General features: G+C 43.9%; 1 protein-coding gene across 4 annotated transcripts in view; it reads right to left on the bottom strand.

The window, feature by feature from the left end:
• Positions 1 to 15,829, bottom strand: part of LOC145410537 (uncharacterized) — a 28,547-nt gene that overhangs the window by 9,685 nt on the left and 3,033 nt on the right. For 3 of the 4 annotated variants that reach the window (XM_080280652.1, XM_080280655.1, XM_080280654.1), the window contains exons 2-4: positions 13,660 to 13,744; positions 13,371 to 13,534; positions 11,998 to 12,073 (exon numbers count right to left, since the gene is read on the bottom strand). In XM_080280652.1, the coding sequence (XP_080136778.1) occupies positions 11,998 to 12,073; positions 13,371 to 13,522 (228 nt within the window). In that variant the 5' untranslated portion in view covers positions 13,523 to 13,534; positions 13,660 to 13,744. Of the gene's footprint in view, positions 1 to 11,997; positions 12,074 to 13,370; positions 13,535 to 13,659; positions 13,745 to 13,974; positions 14,002 to 15,829 lie in introns of those variants that run through there. The other variant, XM_080280653.1, reaches the window with a different exon arrangement.

The following is a 15,829-nucleotide window of genomic DNA, read 5'->3' as shown; positions in this document are numbered from 1 at the left end:
CACTCTATTGTTATCCCTTCTCTCCACATGACTATATCATCTCAGTACACTCTCTTCAATTCTGGTGTCCACCGACTTCCTCACTCCACATCTTTCGCGAATCACATTATTTCGCATCCTATCCACTCTCTGTACTCCACATACATTCCCCAACAGTCCCATCTCCACTGCTCTTACCCTTGACATTTCATTTTCATGCCACAACAGTGTCTCAGATCCATATGTTAAAGTAGGCACTAACACTCCTTCATGTAAGCCTCGTGCAGCTGCAACACTCAAGCCTCTGTTTCTTATCAAGACCTTCATTGCACCAGCTGCTTTTCTTCCTTGTGTCACTCTACTTTCAACTTCTTTTGCACATTTTCCTGTCTTTACTATCATTGTACCCAGGTATTTGAACTCTCTCATCAGTTCCAGTCTCTCTCCATTCACTGTAACATCGCACTGGGAGTCCCCTTCTCTCTCAATAACCATCACTTTACTCTTTCCCACATTTACTCTCAAGGCACAACGCTCACAGACATCAGCAAAACTCTGCACTAGCCTACCAAGTTCTTGTCCGGTACTTGCAAGCAGTACTGCATCATCAGCATAAAACAAATTTGAGATATTCCATCCATCACCATTCATTACTAATGCCATCCCTCTCTCCATTACTCATGTTTTTACTTCTCTCATCACCCCATCTATATATATATATATATATATATATATATATATATATATTTGTGGTAAGTGGGGGCGCTCACCATCCACTCACTCGCTGTAGTGCTGCTCTCGGGTGTCTGCCCTTTCCTCTTCATCCTTCATTCCTTCCTTTCTCTTCTGTTCTTTCCTTCATTCTTTCCTTGTCCTTCTGCATACGGGTGACTTTACACTCCCTCTTCTGTCTTTCTTTCCTTCATTCTTTCCTCTTCCTTCAGCCTGTGGGTGACTCTACACTGAGTGACAAGCCAAATGGTTTCCTGTACACCAGGAAAGCATTTACTACGCTAGGTGGTAACCACATAACCAGATTTTGGCGCCTGGTGGTTTTAGTGGGTAATTATGCGCTCCAATCGGATTGAGCCGGTGAAGGTTTATATCCAAGGGGTGGTTGGGGTTGATTGCTCATGTAATACCACTCAGGGATGAGTGAGGCTGGTCACTCTCATCTTAAATGTCGGGACCAACTGCCTAGCCCCGGGCTCCTACGCTCCTCATGGGGCAGTGTAGGATTGGATGATGGATGGATGGATATATATATATATATATATATATATACTGTATATATATATATTGAACAACCATGGGGACATCACACAACCTTGTCGCACACCCACATCGATCATGAACCATTCACTTAGATGCCCATTAACCCTTACACATGCTTCACTACCATCATAAAAACTCTTGATGGCTCATAGCAGCTTACCATCTACACCGTACATGCACAAAACTTTCTACAATCCTTCTCTGTCCACTTTGTCGTATGCTTTTTCCAGATCCATGAATGCCATAAACACCTTATGGTCCTCCTCACAAGCCTTCATATACAGTATATATATACAGTAACCCCTCCAATATCCGGATCAATAGAGCCATCGGTAGGTTCGGATATTGGTTTCGTCAGGATATTGGGCCCCAGCTTATGGACTTGTACTTATGGACCCTAACTCAGAGAAACACCTATACAACTCCCTCCGGACATGCATAGCACCTATTTAACACCCAAATCATACCAATAAGGCACATAAATGACTGAAATAAATGCAAAAGAAACATAAAATGGGGGTTTAGAAGTATGTTCATACATTAATAAACATTCTGGTACTTATGGACTCTAACCGAACCTAACTCTGAAAACACATTCCTACTGCACATGCATGAGGTAAATATAGTATGGAAAAAAGTACAGTATGACACATTCTGGTAAGTATAGTATGGAAAAAAGTACAATATGAAACATTCTGGCTACTTACAGCAAGTCCCTGGCCACCTCGATGAATAACCGCCTCCTCTCGGACTCTGACAGTAAGAACAATTTCCTGAAGCACTTGCAGTACACTCTTCCTGAAGTCTTGCACTGAACTTAGTCAATAACACACAGAAGTCCGTTCTCTTCACAGTGTTCACTTTAGTCCAAATAATGTTCCATTAAATTTTAGTGTTGCACATTAACTTTTCCCAAGTTTTTTCTATTTTCCAAAGCCAAAACAAAGAAGGTTAGTTACGTTAAATTTCTTTTCTACTGAGTCTTTTCTCTCATTTCGAAAACCTTAACACAACACACCGTTTTTTTCACTGCACAACACTCAAAATTCCCGTGTGGTCTAGTGGAGAAGTTCTTGCTGTTTATTCACTGTCAGAGTCCGAAAGTATCACTGGCAGGCGACCAAGGGGTGCATCGGTGGGTCGTGGTGATGGCGTACCGACTACAGAAGACTCTGAAGATAGCCGCAAACTCACATCAAGCGGTGACTCCACTGTGGCTGATGTGCTGGGCTGTGGCTCGGAGCATGAGGGCCTGTCTTGGGGAGGCAACGGAGTGGAACCAGGGCTTGGCACAGCGGGGGTCACGGGCCTGAAAAAACTGTCAATCGTTGACTGACGCAAGGACCGACGATTCTGGCGATTGATGATGCGCTGCCGGAAAGCACGCACTTCCTCCACGAGTCCCAAGGGCCCCATCTCCCTGTCGCAGTCCGGGTGTTCCAGGTAGTCTAGGACGAACTCTAGATGTTCCCGGAGTGCGCTCAGCTTGGGGATGGCTGGAGTAGTGTCCTGCTGAGAGGAGTCCGCATCATCATCGCCTTCGTCGTCGGAATCTTCAAGTTCGGGACTGACACCAGCAACCGAAGACGCGATCTCGATATCAGACAACGTCTGATACCCAGGATCGCCCTCGTCGTCGTCCAACCACTCACAAACATCGTCCACATCAACATCGTCGCTGTGCGTACGTAGCCGTGCATGGAAGTCATCCACGTCAAACCCTAGGAAATCGTACTCCACATCTGTTCCGAGAAGCAGACGAGACCAACCATTTTCAAGAGTTTTCACAGGGACTTCCTTCCATGCACTAGCCCAGTTGTACAGCGCAGACTTGATGTTGTAGCGGCGAAGGTTTTCCAAAGTCCGCTTGCCTCGAGTGTCACGTCCTTCCCTGCGCTCGTCCTCGTCCTCGAGAACAACCATCACCTCGTCCAGGAACTTCCGACGGTACAGGCGCTTTGTTGCCACGATCACTCCTTGGTCCATGGGTTGAATGAGAGCAGTCGTATTAGGTGGCAGAAACATGCACCTAATACGGCCATTCTCAGCAACCAAGTCCTTGTCGCACGGGTGGGCAGGTGCATTGTCGAGGAGAAGGAGAGCCTTTACCTGGTCGCGAGGAATTCCCAGTGTCTTCGTCTGGTACTGGATGACCTCCTTGACGAAGTGACGGTGAAACCAGTCTTTGAAAATCACAGCTGTGAACCATGCTTTCAAAGAATGGTACCATACGACAGGAAGGACATCCATCGCCCCACGAAGGCACCGAGGCTGCTTTGCACGGCCAACAATAACGGGCTTAAGCCGGTGCATGCCGTTAGCATTGGCACAAAAAAAAGCAGATATCCGTTCCTTAGAAAGCTTGCGGCCAGGTACACGCTTCTCCGTCTCATCGGCTAGAGTGTTCGTTGGCATCGAGCGATAGAATAGGCCAGTTTCGTCAGCGTTATAGACTTGACTGAGAGTGAGGCCCTCCCTGTCGATCAAGCCTTTCACCTTGTGCCGAAACTCGTCCACTCCATCCTCGTTAGCGTCCAATGCTTCGCCATGTGCTTTACGGTTAGTAAGGCCATGTCGCAACTTGAACGTGAAGAGCCAACCCTCGGATGCCTTGAAGTCTAGGGCGTCGTGAAGCCTTGCAAACTTCTCAGCAGCAGCCTTCAGCTCCGTTCCACGTACCATCACACCAGCTGCACGTTGCTGTTGATACCAAATCAACATGGAGCGGTCGATTTCTGCATACTTTGGGGGTAAACATAACCTTCCTCTCCACGTTGCGTTTGCTTCTCGACGAGAAGTCAGCTGTGTACTGCATGAGCTTGTCTCGGGAACGCTTGATATCGAACAAAGTCGACCGGGCCAGGTTGAACTCGCGGAGAATGCGTGAAGAAGACCAACCCACATCAACTTTCTCCAATATCTCCCGTTTCTTCTCCAGAGTCAACACCACTCTCTCCCTTTTCTCAGGAGGCGGGGCCATCATCACACACACTAAGAGGAGGGCAGAGAGCAGCAGGAGGCCTTGCAGCAAGTACGGCACCACCACAAAAGCGAGCACGTGGGCAGCCATGGCGAAGAGCGTAGGTCCAGTCGCGGTGAGAGACAGGCGGGAAGTGGGGAGGATGCAGCGGCGCTCTATCGGACGTCGGAGGAATGACGAACCAAAACAATGCTCTCAGGCGGCGCGCGCGGCAAGTTCAAATTACGGACGGCAAAAAAAAAATCGATTTTTATTTTTTTTATTTTTCTGGATTTTCGGACCATTTTGGGAATGTTTGATCCCAGGACGATAAGGTTCGGTTAGTAGGGATGTTCGGTTATTGGGCGTCCGGATATTAGAGTGATTACTGTATCTCATCTCAGCTTATCAGCCGTTTGAGTGTCCACTGCAGGACCGGCCTATCCCAACCAAAGCAGGGACAATACAGCCAATGTATCACTACCAAGTGGCTTAGGCTGTCTGGTAGAGATTGTATGTAAGGTGAGAAGTGCTTGTAAGTGTATTGTAGTGGCTTTGGATGTGTGTGTAGTCTGTGAACCAAGTGTAATCGGTCCGCACGAGCCAACTGGGTGCAAGCATGCTTTATAGTATGTGACACTGGTTCAACCACAGCACCCCTGATGTCCGCCAATGCAGTACGTGGCCAGAAGAACGCTCCCAAAGTTTATTACCCTTGTGGGGCATGAACCCTCGTTCTTCAGTGTACGAAAACGCACACTTTACCACTGTACCACAGAGGCTCCAGTATATAAATACAGTAATCCCTCCACTTTCTGATGTAACAGAGCCAAAAGCATGTCCGGAAAGTGGGCCCCACCCTCCTGGACTTGTACTTATGGACCCTAACCTACCTTGACTCAGAAAAACACCTATACAACTCCCTCTGGACATGCACAGCACCTATTTAAGACCCAAATCACACCAATAAGGGACATAAAAGACTGAAATAAATGCAAAAGAACCAGAGAATGAGGTTTTAGAGGTGAATTTATACAATATTAAACATTCTGGGTACTTACAACAAGTCCCTGGCTCCTGGACTGGTACTTATGGACCGTAACCTAGCCTAACTCAGAAAAACACCTCCCTACTGCACATGCATAGCACCTAAGACCCTAATCACACCAATAAGGGACATTAAGGAGTGAAATGAGGTTTTAGAGGTAAGTATGGAAAATACAGTACAATATGAAACATTCTGGGTACTTACAACAAGTCCCTGGCCACCTTGATGAATAACCCGCCTCCTCTCAGACTCTGACAGTAAAAAGGAGTACCTGAAGCAACTGCAGTACACTGTACATGAAGTTTTGCACTGAACTTAGTCATTTGCACTCAGAATTCCATTCTCTTAACTGTGTGCACTCTAGTCTTACTTGCACTCCATTGCACCTTAATGAAATAAGTGTTGCACTCTGCACTAAGTCTTTGCACTCATAAATCTGTTTTCTTAACATTACACAATCTAGTCTAATGTGCACTCCATTGAAAGTCAATAGTATCGGTGTTGCACTCTGCACTTTAGTCTTTGCACTCACAATTCTAATTTCTTAACACTACGCACTGTTTTTTTTTCACTGCACAACACTGTAAATTCCTGTGTGGTCTAGTGGCGACTGCTTGCTGTTTATTCACTGTCAGAGTCTGAGAGTAGCTGATGCAGGTGGCCTAGGGGTGCGTTGCTGGGTTGTGGTGATGGAGTACCCACTGCAGACGACTCTGAAGAGAGGTGCAAACTCACGTCAAGTGGTGACTCCACCATGCCTGATGTGCTGGGCTGTGGCTCGGAGGATGAGGGCCTGTCTTGGGGAGGTAATGATGTGGAGCCAGGGCTGGGCACAGCAGGGGTCACGGGTCTGAAAAAGCTGTCAATGGTTGATTGACGCAAGGAACGACGATTTTGGCGATTAATGATGTGCTGCCTGAAAGCGCACACTTCCTCCACAAGTCCCAAGGGCCCCATCTCCCTGTCGCAGTCTGGGTGTTCCAGGTAGTTGAGAACGAACTCTACGTGTTCCCGGAGTGCGCTCAGCTTGGGGATGGCTGGAGTAGTGTCATGCTGAGAGGAGTCCGCATCATCGTCGCCGTCCTCGTTGGAATCTTCAAGCTGGTTACTGACACCTGCAACTGAAGATGTGATCTCGATATCAGACATGGTCTGATACCCAGGATCGCCCTCGTCATCATCCAACCACTCATGCACTTCGTCCACATCAACATCGTCACCATTTGCACGTAGACATGCATGGAAGTCATCCACTTCAAAACCTTGGAAATCGTGCTCCACATCCGTTCCGAGAAGCAGACCAAACCAACCATTTTCTAGTCTTGACAGGGACTTCCTTCGATGCACTGGCCCAGTTGTAAATGGCAGATGATGTTGTAGCGGCGAAGGTTTTCCAAAGTCCGCTGGCCTCGCGTGTCCCGTCCCTCCCTGCACTCGTCCTCGTCCTCGAGAACAACCATCGCCTCGTCCAGGAACTTCCATCGGTACAGCCTCTTCATTGCCACGATCACTCCTTGGTCCATTGGTTGGATGAGAGCAGTCATATTAGGTGGCAGAAACATGCACCTAATGCACCCATTCTCTGTCACCAAGTCCTTGTCGCACGGATGAGCAGGTGCATTGTCGAGGAGAAGGAGGGCCTTAACCTGGTCACGCGGGATTCCCAGTGTCTTCGCCTGGTAATGGATGACCTCCCTGACGAAATGGCGGTGGAACCGGTCTTTGAAGATCTGGGCAGTGAACCATGCCTTCAAAGAATAGTACCACACGACAGGAAGGGCATCCATCACCCCACAAAGACACCGAGGCTGCTTTGCACAGCCAACAATAACAGGCTTAAGCCGGTGCATGCAGTTAGCATTGGTACAACACAAAGCAGATATCCGTTGCCTGGAGAGCTTGCGGCCAGATACACGCTTCTCCGTCTTCTCGGCTAGAGTGTTCATTGGCAAAGAGCGATAGAATAAACCAGTTTCGTCAGCGTTGTAGACTCGACCGAGAGTGAGGCCCTCCCTGTCGATCAAGCGCGTCACCTTGTGCAGAAACGCCTCTACTCCATCCTCGTTGGTGTCCAAAGCTTTGCCATGGGCCTTACGGTTGGTAAGGCCATGTCGTAACTTGAATGCCAAGAGCCAAACCTCGGATGCCTTGAAGTCTTGGGCATCGTGAAGCCTTGCCAACTTCTCAGCAGCAGCCTTCAGCTCCGTGCCATGCACCAGCACATCAGCAGCACGTTGCTGTCGATACCAAATCAACGTGGAGCGGTCGACTTCAGCATACCGGGGAGTAAACATCATCTTCCTCTTCACGTTGCGTTTACTCTTCGACAAGAAGTCAGCCGTGTACTGCATGAGTTTGTCTCAGGATCTCTTGATATCAAACAAAGTAGATCGAGCCAGGTTGAATTCTCGGAGGATGTGTGAGGTTGACCATCCCGCATCCACCTTGTCCAATATCTCCCTCTTCTTCTCCAGAGTCAAAATCACTCTCTTCCTCTTCTCAGGCGGCGGGGCCATCATCACACACACTAACAAGAGGCAGGAGAGCAGCAGCAGAGCCTGCAGCAGGTAGGGCACCACCACAAAAGTGAGCACGTGGGCGGCCATGATGATGAGCATGCACTCACAACAAGAGATGGGCGGTAAGTGGAGAGGATGCAGGGGCGCTCTGGCGGACGGCGGCAAAACTACGCACCATAACACAGCTGGTCCACGCTGCGCGTGCCAAGTTCAAATTACAGGGGGGAAAAGTCGGATTTTTACATTTTTTTTTTAACGATTTTTGGCCCATTTTGGGAATATTGGATCCCAGGACCAAAATATCCGGTAAGTGGGGATGTCCGGAAAGTGGGCGTCTGGATAGTACAGGGATTACTGTAAAAATATATATATATATATATATATATATATATATATATATATATATAGTACAGGGATTACTGTAAAAATATATATATATATATATATATATATATATATACACACACACAGTAAAACCTCACCATAGTGGACTAACTAGGGACGAAGCCATTCTGAAAAAGAAAAATTCCAATAAAAGTGACATCCAGACTTCCCCCTGCTAACCCAGAGTTTTTCCGATACATCAGACATTAGTCCGGATCGCACTGACAGTTTTTAAACTGTTTTCACTACCATTGTAGTACTGTACTGTATTATACATTCACATAAATAATCAAATGGTATAATGTATATATAATAATAATAGTGTACTGTACACTGATAAACACGTATTTTATTTACCTTGTTGTGGTGAGCATAGCTGAAGTTATCAGGCAGTCCAGACTGACTTTATCAGACTTTTTCTGATATACTGTACACTTGCACACACACATATACAGGTGTTCCTCCCCTAACGCGGTTTGCTATAGCGCAATGTTGCTCTAACGCTGCACGATTTTGCAGAAGGAAATAAACATTTTAATGCGGGCATTGTTAGCATAATGTGGTAATTTGAACTGGGCGGGCTGTGACCCAGCAGTGAAGCTTTAAATCAAATCCTGAGTTGAGTTGAATCTCTCATAGGAGTTCATCCATGATAGCGACCCTTCCCTTGCAAGAGGTAACGACGTGATTAAGCAGATTGTTGATGCAGTCAGTCTCTGTAATCGTATGCATACTGACCGAGTAAACCACTGTAAACAGTCACTGATCACTCGTTCCTTCGCCAGACAAGCTGCCGCTGGTCTATAGCAAGAGGATATCCAGCAACAGCAGGATGAAGAAGCTATGGAGGACCTATAAAGTGATGTTTGTAGTGTTGCTGGTGAAATAGAATTTGATGGATTTTTGCGTGTGTTCTCCCACTCTAACTCATCTCCGACGATGTGTGTCTGCTCTTCTCCTCACATAAGGTACAGTACAATAAACAAAAAAGTCCTGTATTGACCTAATGTATTTTTTATAACCATATTAACGCTTTTAGGTTTAAATTGAGGGGTATAAAAAATTTTGCACCACAAGGGGGGAAAAAGTGGACTTTGGGCAGGGTGCAGAAGGAAATAAGGGTTTTCAAGAGTCCCTCTAATGCGAGGTCGGTGCAGAAGCAAATACCCGCATTAGGGGAGGAACACCTGTGTGTATATATATATATATATATATATATATATATATATATATATATATATATATATATATATATATATATATATATGTATATATATAAAACTTTTAATATAAATATATACAGTATATTGATGGGGTTACTAGAGAGGTCAAAACTCAAAACTGCAGGAAAATTGATGAGGATGGTACTGAATGGTGAAGGGTCATCTCAAATTTAATATATGCAGATGATGGTGTGCTACTTGCTCATAGGGAACAGGAGCTCTGCAGACTGGAACAGTTGTGAATGTCTGTGAGCACCAGGTTTTGAATTAAATATAAAGCGATAATTGTTGAGGTTGATGACAGCCACATCATCATCATGCTGACCTCTTTTTCCAGGGTGAAATAGAGTCCAGAAAACAAAGTAAGAGCAAGCACAAGAAGTGGGAGAATTATTAACAGCATGGCCAATGAAACAGGTCAGACTTTCATTTATGCACTGTTCATGTCCCTGAAATTCTGCTCCGCTACACAGGCCTAAGTATTGGGATGTACTTTGGGGATGTTTCTTCATAGATGCACTTCATGTTTCCTTTGAACCAAATTTAGTTCTTGGACCATCAAGTGGAAAAAAAAAAAAAAAAAGGGGGGGGGGTGCTCCTCTTCAGTTCATCCAGCCATCAATTCCCTGTCAGTTCCTTAGATTCATCAACTTCCATTCCATACCTTCTAACACACCTATATTATAGTCTGGGGTGTGTATATATATATATATATATATATATATATATATATATATATATATATATATACATATACACTGTATATATATATATATATATATATATATATATATATATATATATATATACAGTACCCTCGCGTCCAACACACGTTAGTCCAGCATGATTCAGGTCCAGCACGGAAAGCAAATAATTAGTATTATTTAATACGATTTAATTACTGCAACACGAGTGTGTTAGCATAACACGCACAGAGCTCCGAGAAGTGGGCGAAATCCGCAGAGTTCAACTCTAGCACGATCACCCCCGGTCCAACACGGTCATACTGGACATTCCCATGATGATGATAGCCAATGAAAACTTCTGATCAAGTAGCCTTCCCCGCCCGCTATCGTGACGTGATCGTGATGCTGCCCAATTAAAAATGCATCTGGTGTCATGTGATGTTTTGTTTAAATTTCTCCTGCCACAGCGCCACTCAGTTGCATAATTGCATTAGAAGGTGCTTTTTTCTTGCTGCATTTTCTGCCCTTGTTACTGCATTTTACCCTGCTCACGATGCCTAGGAAGCCTTCTGAGAACCCCAAGAAGCGTCGGCACCTCCCTCAGGCCACCAAGCTAGAAAGCATCGAGAGGAAGAAGAAAGGGGAGAGGAAAGTTGACATTGCCAAGGCCTACGACATGAATGAAGCCAACGTGAGGATCATAATGAAAAACCAAGACAAGATCCTGGCGGCCTAAGGCTATCACACGGCACTTCATACCAGGTTTGCCGAGGATACGATGGTAAATCGGAACGGTAACATGGTAAAATTGCCGATGAGACCACAGGCATTTGGAATTCATCTGGATGGATTCCTGCCGAGGATACGACGGGCAAAACAGTGTGACCAAAACCCAGGCGACTCGACAGAGAATGTATCGTACTACAGCATTGAACATTTAGCCTGACACTGAATACATATTAATATTTTAGAATAAATATCAATCGTTTTGAAACCCTTCTCATCGGCGTGTGTACCAGTTTATGAACAAAGTTGCTTCTCCTTATTCTCTACCGAGTCAGCGACAGCGATCACTTTCCACAGTCACGAGACGGGGCTCTGGCAACAGTGTGAGAAGCATGCCGTTTGCCGAGGATTACAGAGTGCTAGGACAGGCAGAAGCAGGACCTTCCATGGCTGTGGACGAAGATAGTGATTCTGAGTGTGATTTCGAAGGATTTATGAGGGAGGTTGAGGAGGAGCAACAGCCATTACCCGCTAGTGATGCCAGCAGCCATCCTCCGGGGACCCAGTAGGACTACCTACAGCCTTGGATACCACCTTCCATTCCCAGCAAGCCCACCAACACTATCCTAAAAGGTTAGTTATCATTCATAGTACAGTACCATTAATTATAATTAAAATAGTACCAATATATGTATAGGTATATGGTAAGTATTTAGGGTGACTTTTCCTAGGGTTGCTGACATAATTCATTTTTCCCCATAAGCTCTGTTGTTAGTCCAACACGTGTTTGGTCCAACACGTGACCCATGCATGACAATATTACCGTGTTGTACGCGAGGGTACTGTATATTAATGTGTTTTTCCATTCTCATTTCATCTCTTAAAAAAAATATTCATGATGCAGTGGCCTCATTACCAGTCAGCTATGATGCTACACTCTGTCCCTACTTAACAAGAGATTTTCATCTTTTTGCAGCATTTTACATATATATTAGTGGCAGAATAACACAATACAATACTGTACTGTGGGTCTGCGTTCTTTCCACAGCACTTCTGCCTAGCACTGTATTCCACTCTCTTTCTGTAACTTAGAACTGTTTTTACAGCTCTCACAACTGGAGCTCCAATAAGGCAACAGTTGACAGAAAGTGATATGGACTGTGTGTGTGTGTGTGTGTGTGTGTGTGCAAATACTAACCTGCGTGTCATCCAAAAGGCTCAAGAGGGCTAAATTTGGTGGCAGCTCTTCAGGATTCAATCCATCATACTGTGTCCTGGAGAGAGAGAGAGAGAGAGAGAGAGAGAGAGAGAGAGAGAAATATTAACTTCTTCACTCCCATGACATAATCTTCCACCTTAAACAATTTTATTAAATTTATTCAGCTTAGGAGAGACTTCAAACTGGAGTGATAAAATATAGCTTCCATTAACCTGTTCAGTATGAGAGATTTTCTGAAGCTGAATAAAATTGCTTGGAGGTTAGAAGAATGAACTGTAAAAAAGCATTACCATATTCATGGAGTTTGGCAATAATATAAAACTTATTAGTCTATCTGTCTCTTTAAACATATACACAAATGCTTTAATCTTGGAGAGGGTGACCATGAACCAACCACCTTCACATCACTTTGTCCTCAGCTATCAAACAGACCTCTCAACTCTTATGTGCTTATCTCTCCACTCTATCTCTCCACCTCCTAATCAGTAGCCATTCCATCTCAGGGCAATCCTCCTAACACTTTCCTTTCCATTACAACCACATCAACACCACAACTCCAGGGAACCTCCTCATTTAATTCTTTCATTTGTCTGTCCATTTCTCCATATAACTTCACATGCTTCACTCAACTCATTTCCCCTAGTCTCATTCTAGATTTGTTTCCTTGCTGCAAAGTCCAAGCCTCATTTCCTTATTCCTTGTCACCACCCTCAGTGCACTTGCAACCCATCTTCTGTGCATTATCTTTAACATATTTCACATTCTAAACAGTAGCATAGCCAAAGAGATGCCAGGGGTGGCAATAGCCACCCCTGATATATATCGGGCCACCCCAGACTTCCTGGATAAATGTCCCCAGACCCCCCACTAAAGACTTCCGTTTGTGCCACCGTATAATTAGGCTTGGCCACTCCATTTACCTTTTCCTCTAAACTCCATTGTTGCTTACCACACTACTAGGAGACTGAAATGGGCCTCTCCCACAACCTGAATATTAAGCTGAGGTTGCATGAAATCCAATAAGCCTTAGTTATGAAGCAAGGATGAACCTCCTTAGTTACTAGTCAAAGTGATCCTCCAGTCTGACTACATTAGGCCTTGAAGTGAATTGCAAGGGGTTAGGGATCTTTATCCCTCATTACTACATCAGAGATGTGTTGCGGAATGTCACAGCTTTTTCCATGCATTTGGTGCTAGAAAAAGTGAGAACTAGTAAATCAGGTTCTTAGGCATCAACTGGCTTCAAGTGTGAGCAAAACTATACAGTAATCCACCAAGGCATTAACGGCAAAATAATGGATAAAAAAAGGTGGCACATAATAAAGACCTACAGTATTGTATTGTTCTCTCACCTGCAGATGGGGCACTTAATAACTTCATGGATGTTGCAGATGTGAATGACACAAGTGCGGCAGAATGTGTGGCCACATCTGGGTAGTGCCACTGGGATGTGGGAGGTGCGGTTGTATATGTTGTTACATACACTACACTGCATGCTGGCCATTACCTCCACTGCCTGTCAAAAGCTTCGGTTACATATATGTAGCTGTGTCTCAAGTATTGTGTAATATATGACAGCTACTGGTATGTACAGTATATTAACCCCACAGCCTGAGAATGTAATTTCTCTTTTATTCTTACCTCTGCCGGATGCTTTTATTCAGTCTGGGGAAGCTCTCGTGTGGAAGTTCTGAAGGCTACACACAGCCCCTTTAGTTCAAAAAGTCTGTTAAAAAAAAAAAAAAAAAAAAAAATGCAGATATTGTAAGAATAAAATATACAAATACAGTATAAAAACTCTCAGGATCACACACACGAACATGGCATTTCATATGGTATACAGTAAGTCCTTGTTATATAATGTCATGCTTTAATCTTTTTATTCTTCTTAGGTCTGTAGCTATTTACAGATAAAGTGCCAATTAAAGTTCCAGTGATACACTGCTGTACCAGTACCTGTATTTACTAGTTTCCTGGTTTCCAATACCAGTTGTACGGAAAACCTGTGATATTTTGGAACACATCCCAAACATACCGAAGACTTCTTAAGCATTCTTTTGTCTTGGGTCCAGAAATGTTAGAGCCGTGTTTCCATAATTTTCATGATAAGCTTCTGGTCATTTCAGCTGATATGATTATTCATTCTTTATATACACGAAGTCTTTATTCAGTTTAGTGTTCATATAAGTACAGTACATAACAGTAAAACAGTACTATAGCTCTACATTCTTTCCATAACATTTTTTCATTTAATTATCTAACAAACCAGTGCTGATCTCTTGTTACAGCTTTGCATTCGTGAAGAGATGATGGCAAATTCATGCCACATCAAAGTGGATAGAGTGTGATATTCCATACTGAAAAATTTGTTTAATATACTGGGTGCATCTTCACTAAAATGTACAATACAGTAAACCAGTATTGCTACGATTGTGATGAAAGAAACCTGTACTAACACAGGAAAAATCAACTAACATACAAGTATTGCCAATCCTGTGCAGGGAATTGAACCTGGGAATCTTCAGATAAGAGCCAGACAGCTTTCCACTATACCATGACCAGGTAAAAGTTGTTCTGCCTTGTCACATACTGTACATATAACCAGGGTACCCCCACTCCCACTGTGGGTCTGAAAGGAAAGACAACTCCTTGGCACTCAGGCAAAGAGAAGCTTTTAATCATACCCAAAGCACATCTGGCAAGTCAGTGTGTCGTACAGGTTTCTTTCATCACACTGACGTGCCAGATGTGCTTTGGGTAGGATTATAAACTTTTACTTGCCCAAGTGCCAGGGGATTGTCTCTTCCCTTTCAGGCCCACAGTGGGGGTGGGGTACTTTGGTTACAAGCATGTGAAATGGTCAGACAACTTTTAACTGGTCGTGGTACAATGGAATGTGGGCTGGCTCCTATCTGAAGAGTCTCAGGTTCATTTTCCAGCACAATATTGGCGGTATGTTAATTGCTATGATTATCATACAAAAGACTGGTTGAATAATTTTATTTTTTATTTTTAAACTACTGCAGTACAGTATGGAAGTACAGTAAACTCTTGATATAACGAACTACTTGGGGGGAGGGATGGGTCGTTATATCCGAAAGTTCGCTATATCTGATGGTCATTAACCAAGGGATTACCGACCGAAGGTCGCTACAGGTATATCCGTGGAGTCATTTGGTCCTATGTGCGCAACCTCAACTTTATTAAGTTTCACATGGAGAATTCGATGATTTATGTAGTTACACAGTACATGTACAGTAGATACCATCCTGTATAAAGTTGTACATATAAATACAATGCCAATAATGTAATGTAGTACTGTTACAGTACACTTACCATGCCAGGGAGCGAACTTACATCGGAAATGGTGGGTCATTATATCCGAAGTTTGTTATAAAAGGGTTCATTATATTAAGGGTTTACTGCATCATATTCATAAAAAATTGCAATTATGTGCAAATTCTCAGAGAGCTTCCCCTCAAAGATGTTGACAGATACTGAAGTTTTTGACAATCCTTAAGGTTCATCACATTTAATTCAATTAGTACCGTACCCCATTTCTGCAGATAAAACTTAAAAAGCTAGGAGCCTTAGGACTGATGAATGTTGCTCTCATGGTTAGGGTAGGAGACTTGGTTTGTATGTAAAACTGACAAAGTTCTGTAATTAATATAAAATTAAAAATTTCTTTAACTTTTTAAAGCTATTATGGTACTGTGCTTTGACAATAAGGTTATATTTTATGCAGAAAAATATACAATGCAGGGTTTGATTATATCCTCGTACAGGGGCTCTGTTAGATTTTCACTTC

Source organism: Coenobita brevimanus, chromosome 86 (genome assembly GCF_032717465.1).
Source record: "Coenobita brevimanus isolate Jiangsu-jjx chromosome 86, ASM3271746v2, whole genome shotgun sequence".
NCBI classification, from domain to species: Eukaryota; Metazoa; Arthropoda; class Malacostraca; order Decapoda; family Coenobitidae; genus Coenobita; species Coenobita brevimanus.
Note: the sequence above shows the minus strand (reverse complement) of the source record. Positions and strands in the feature narration are given on the sequence as shown.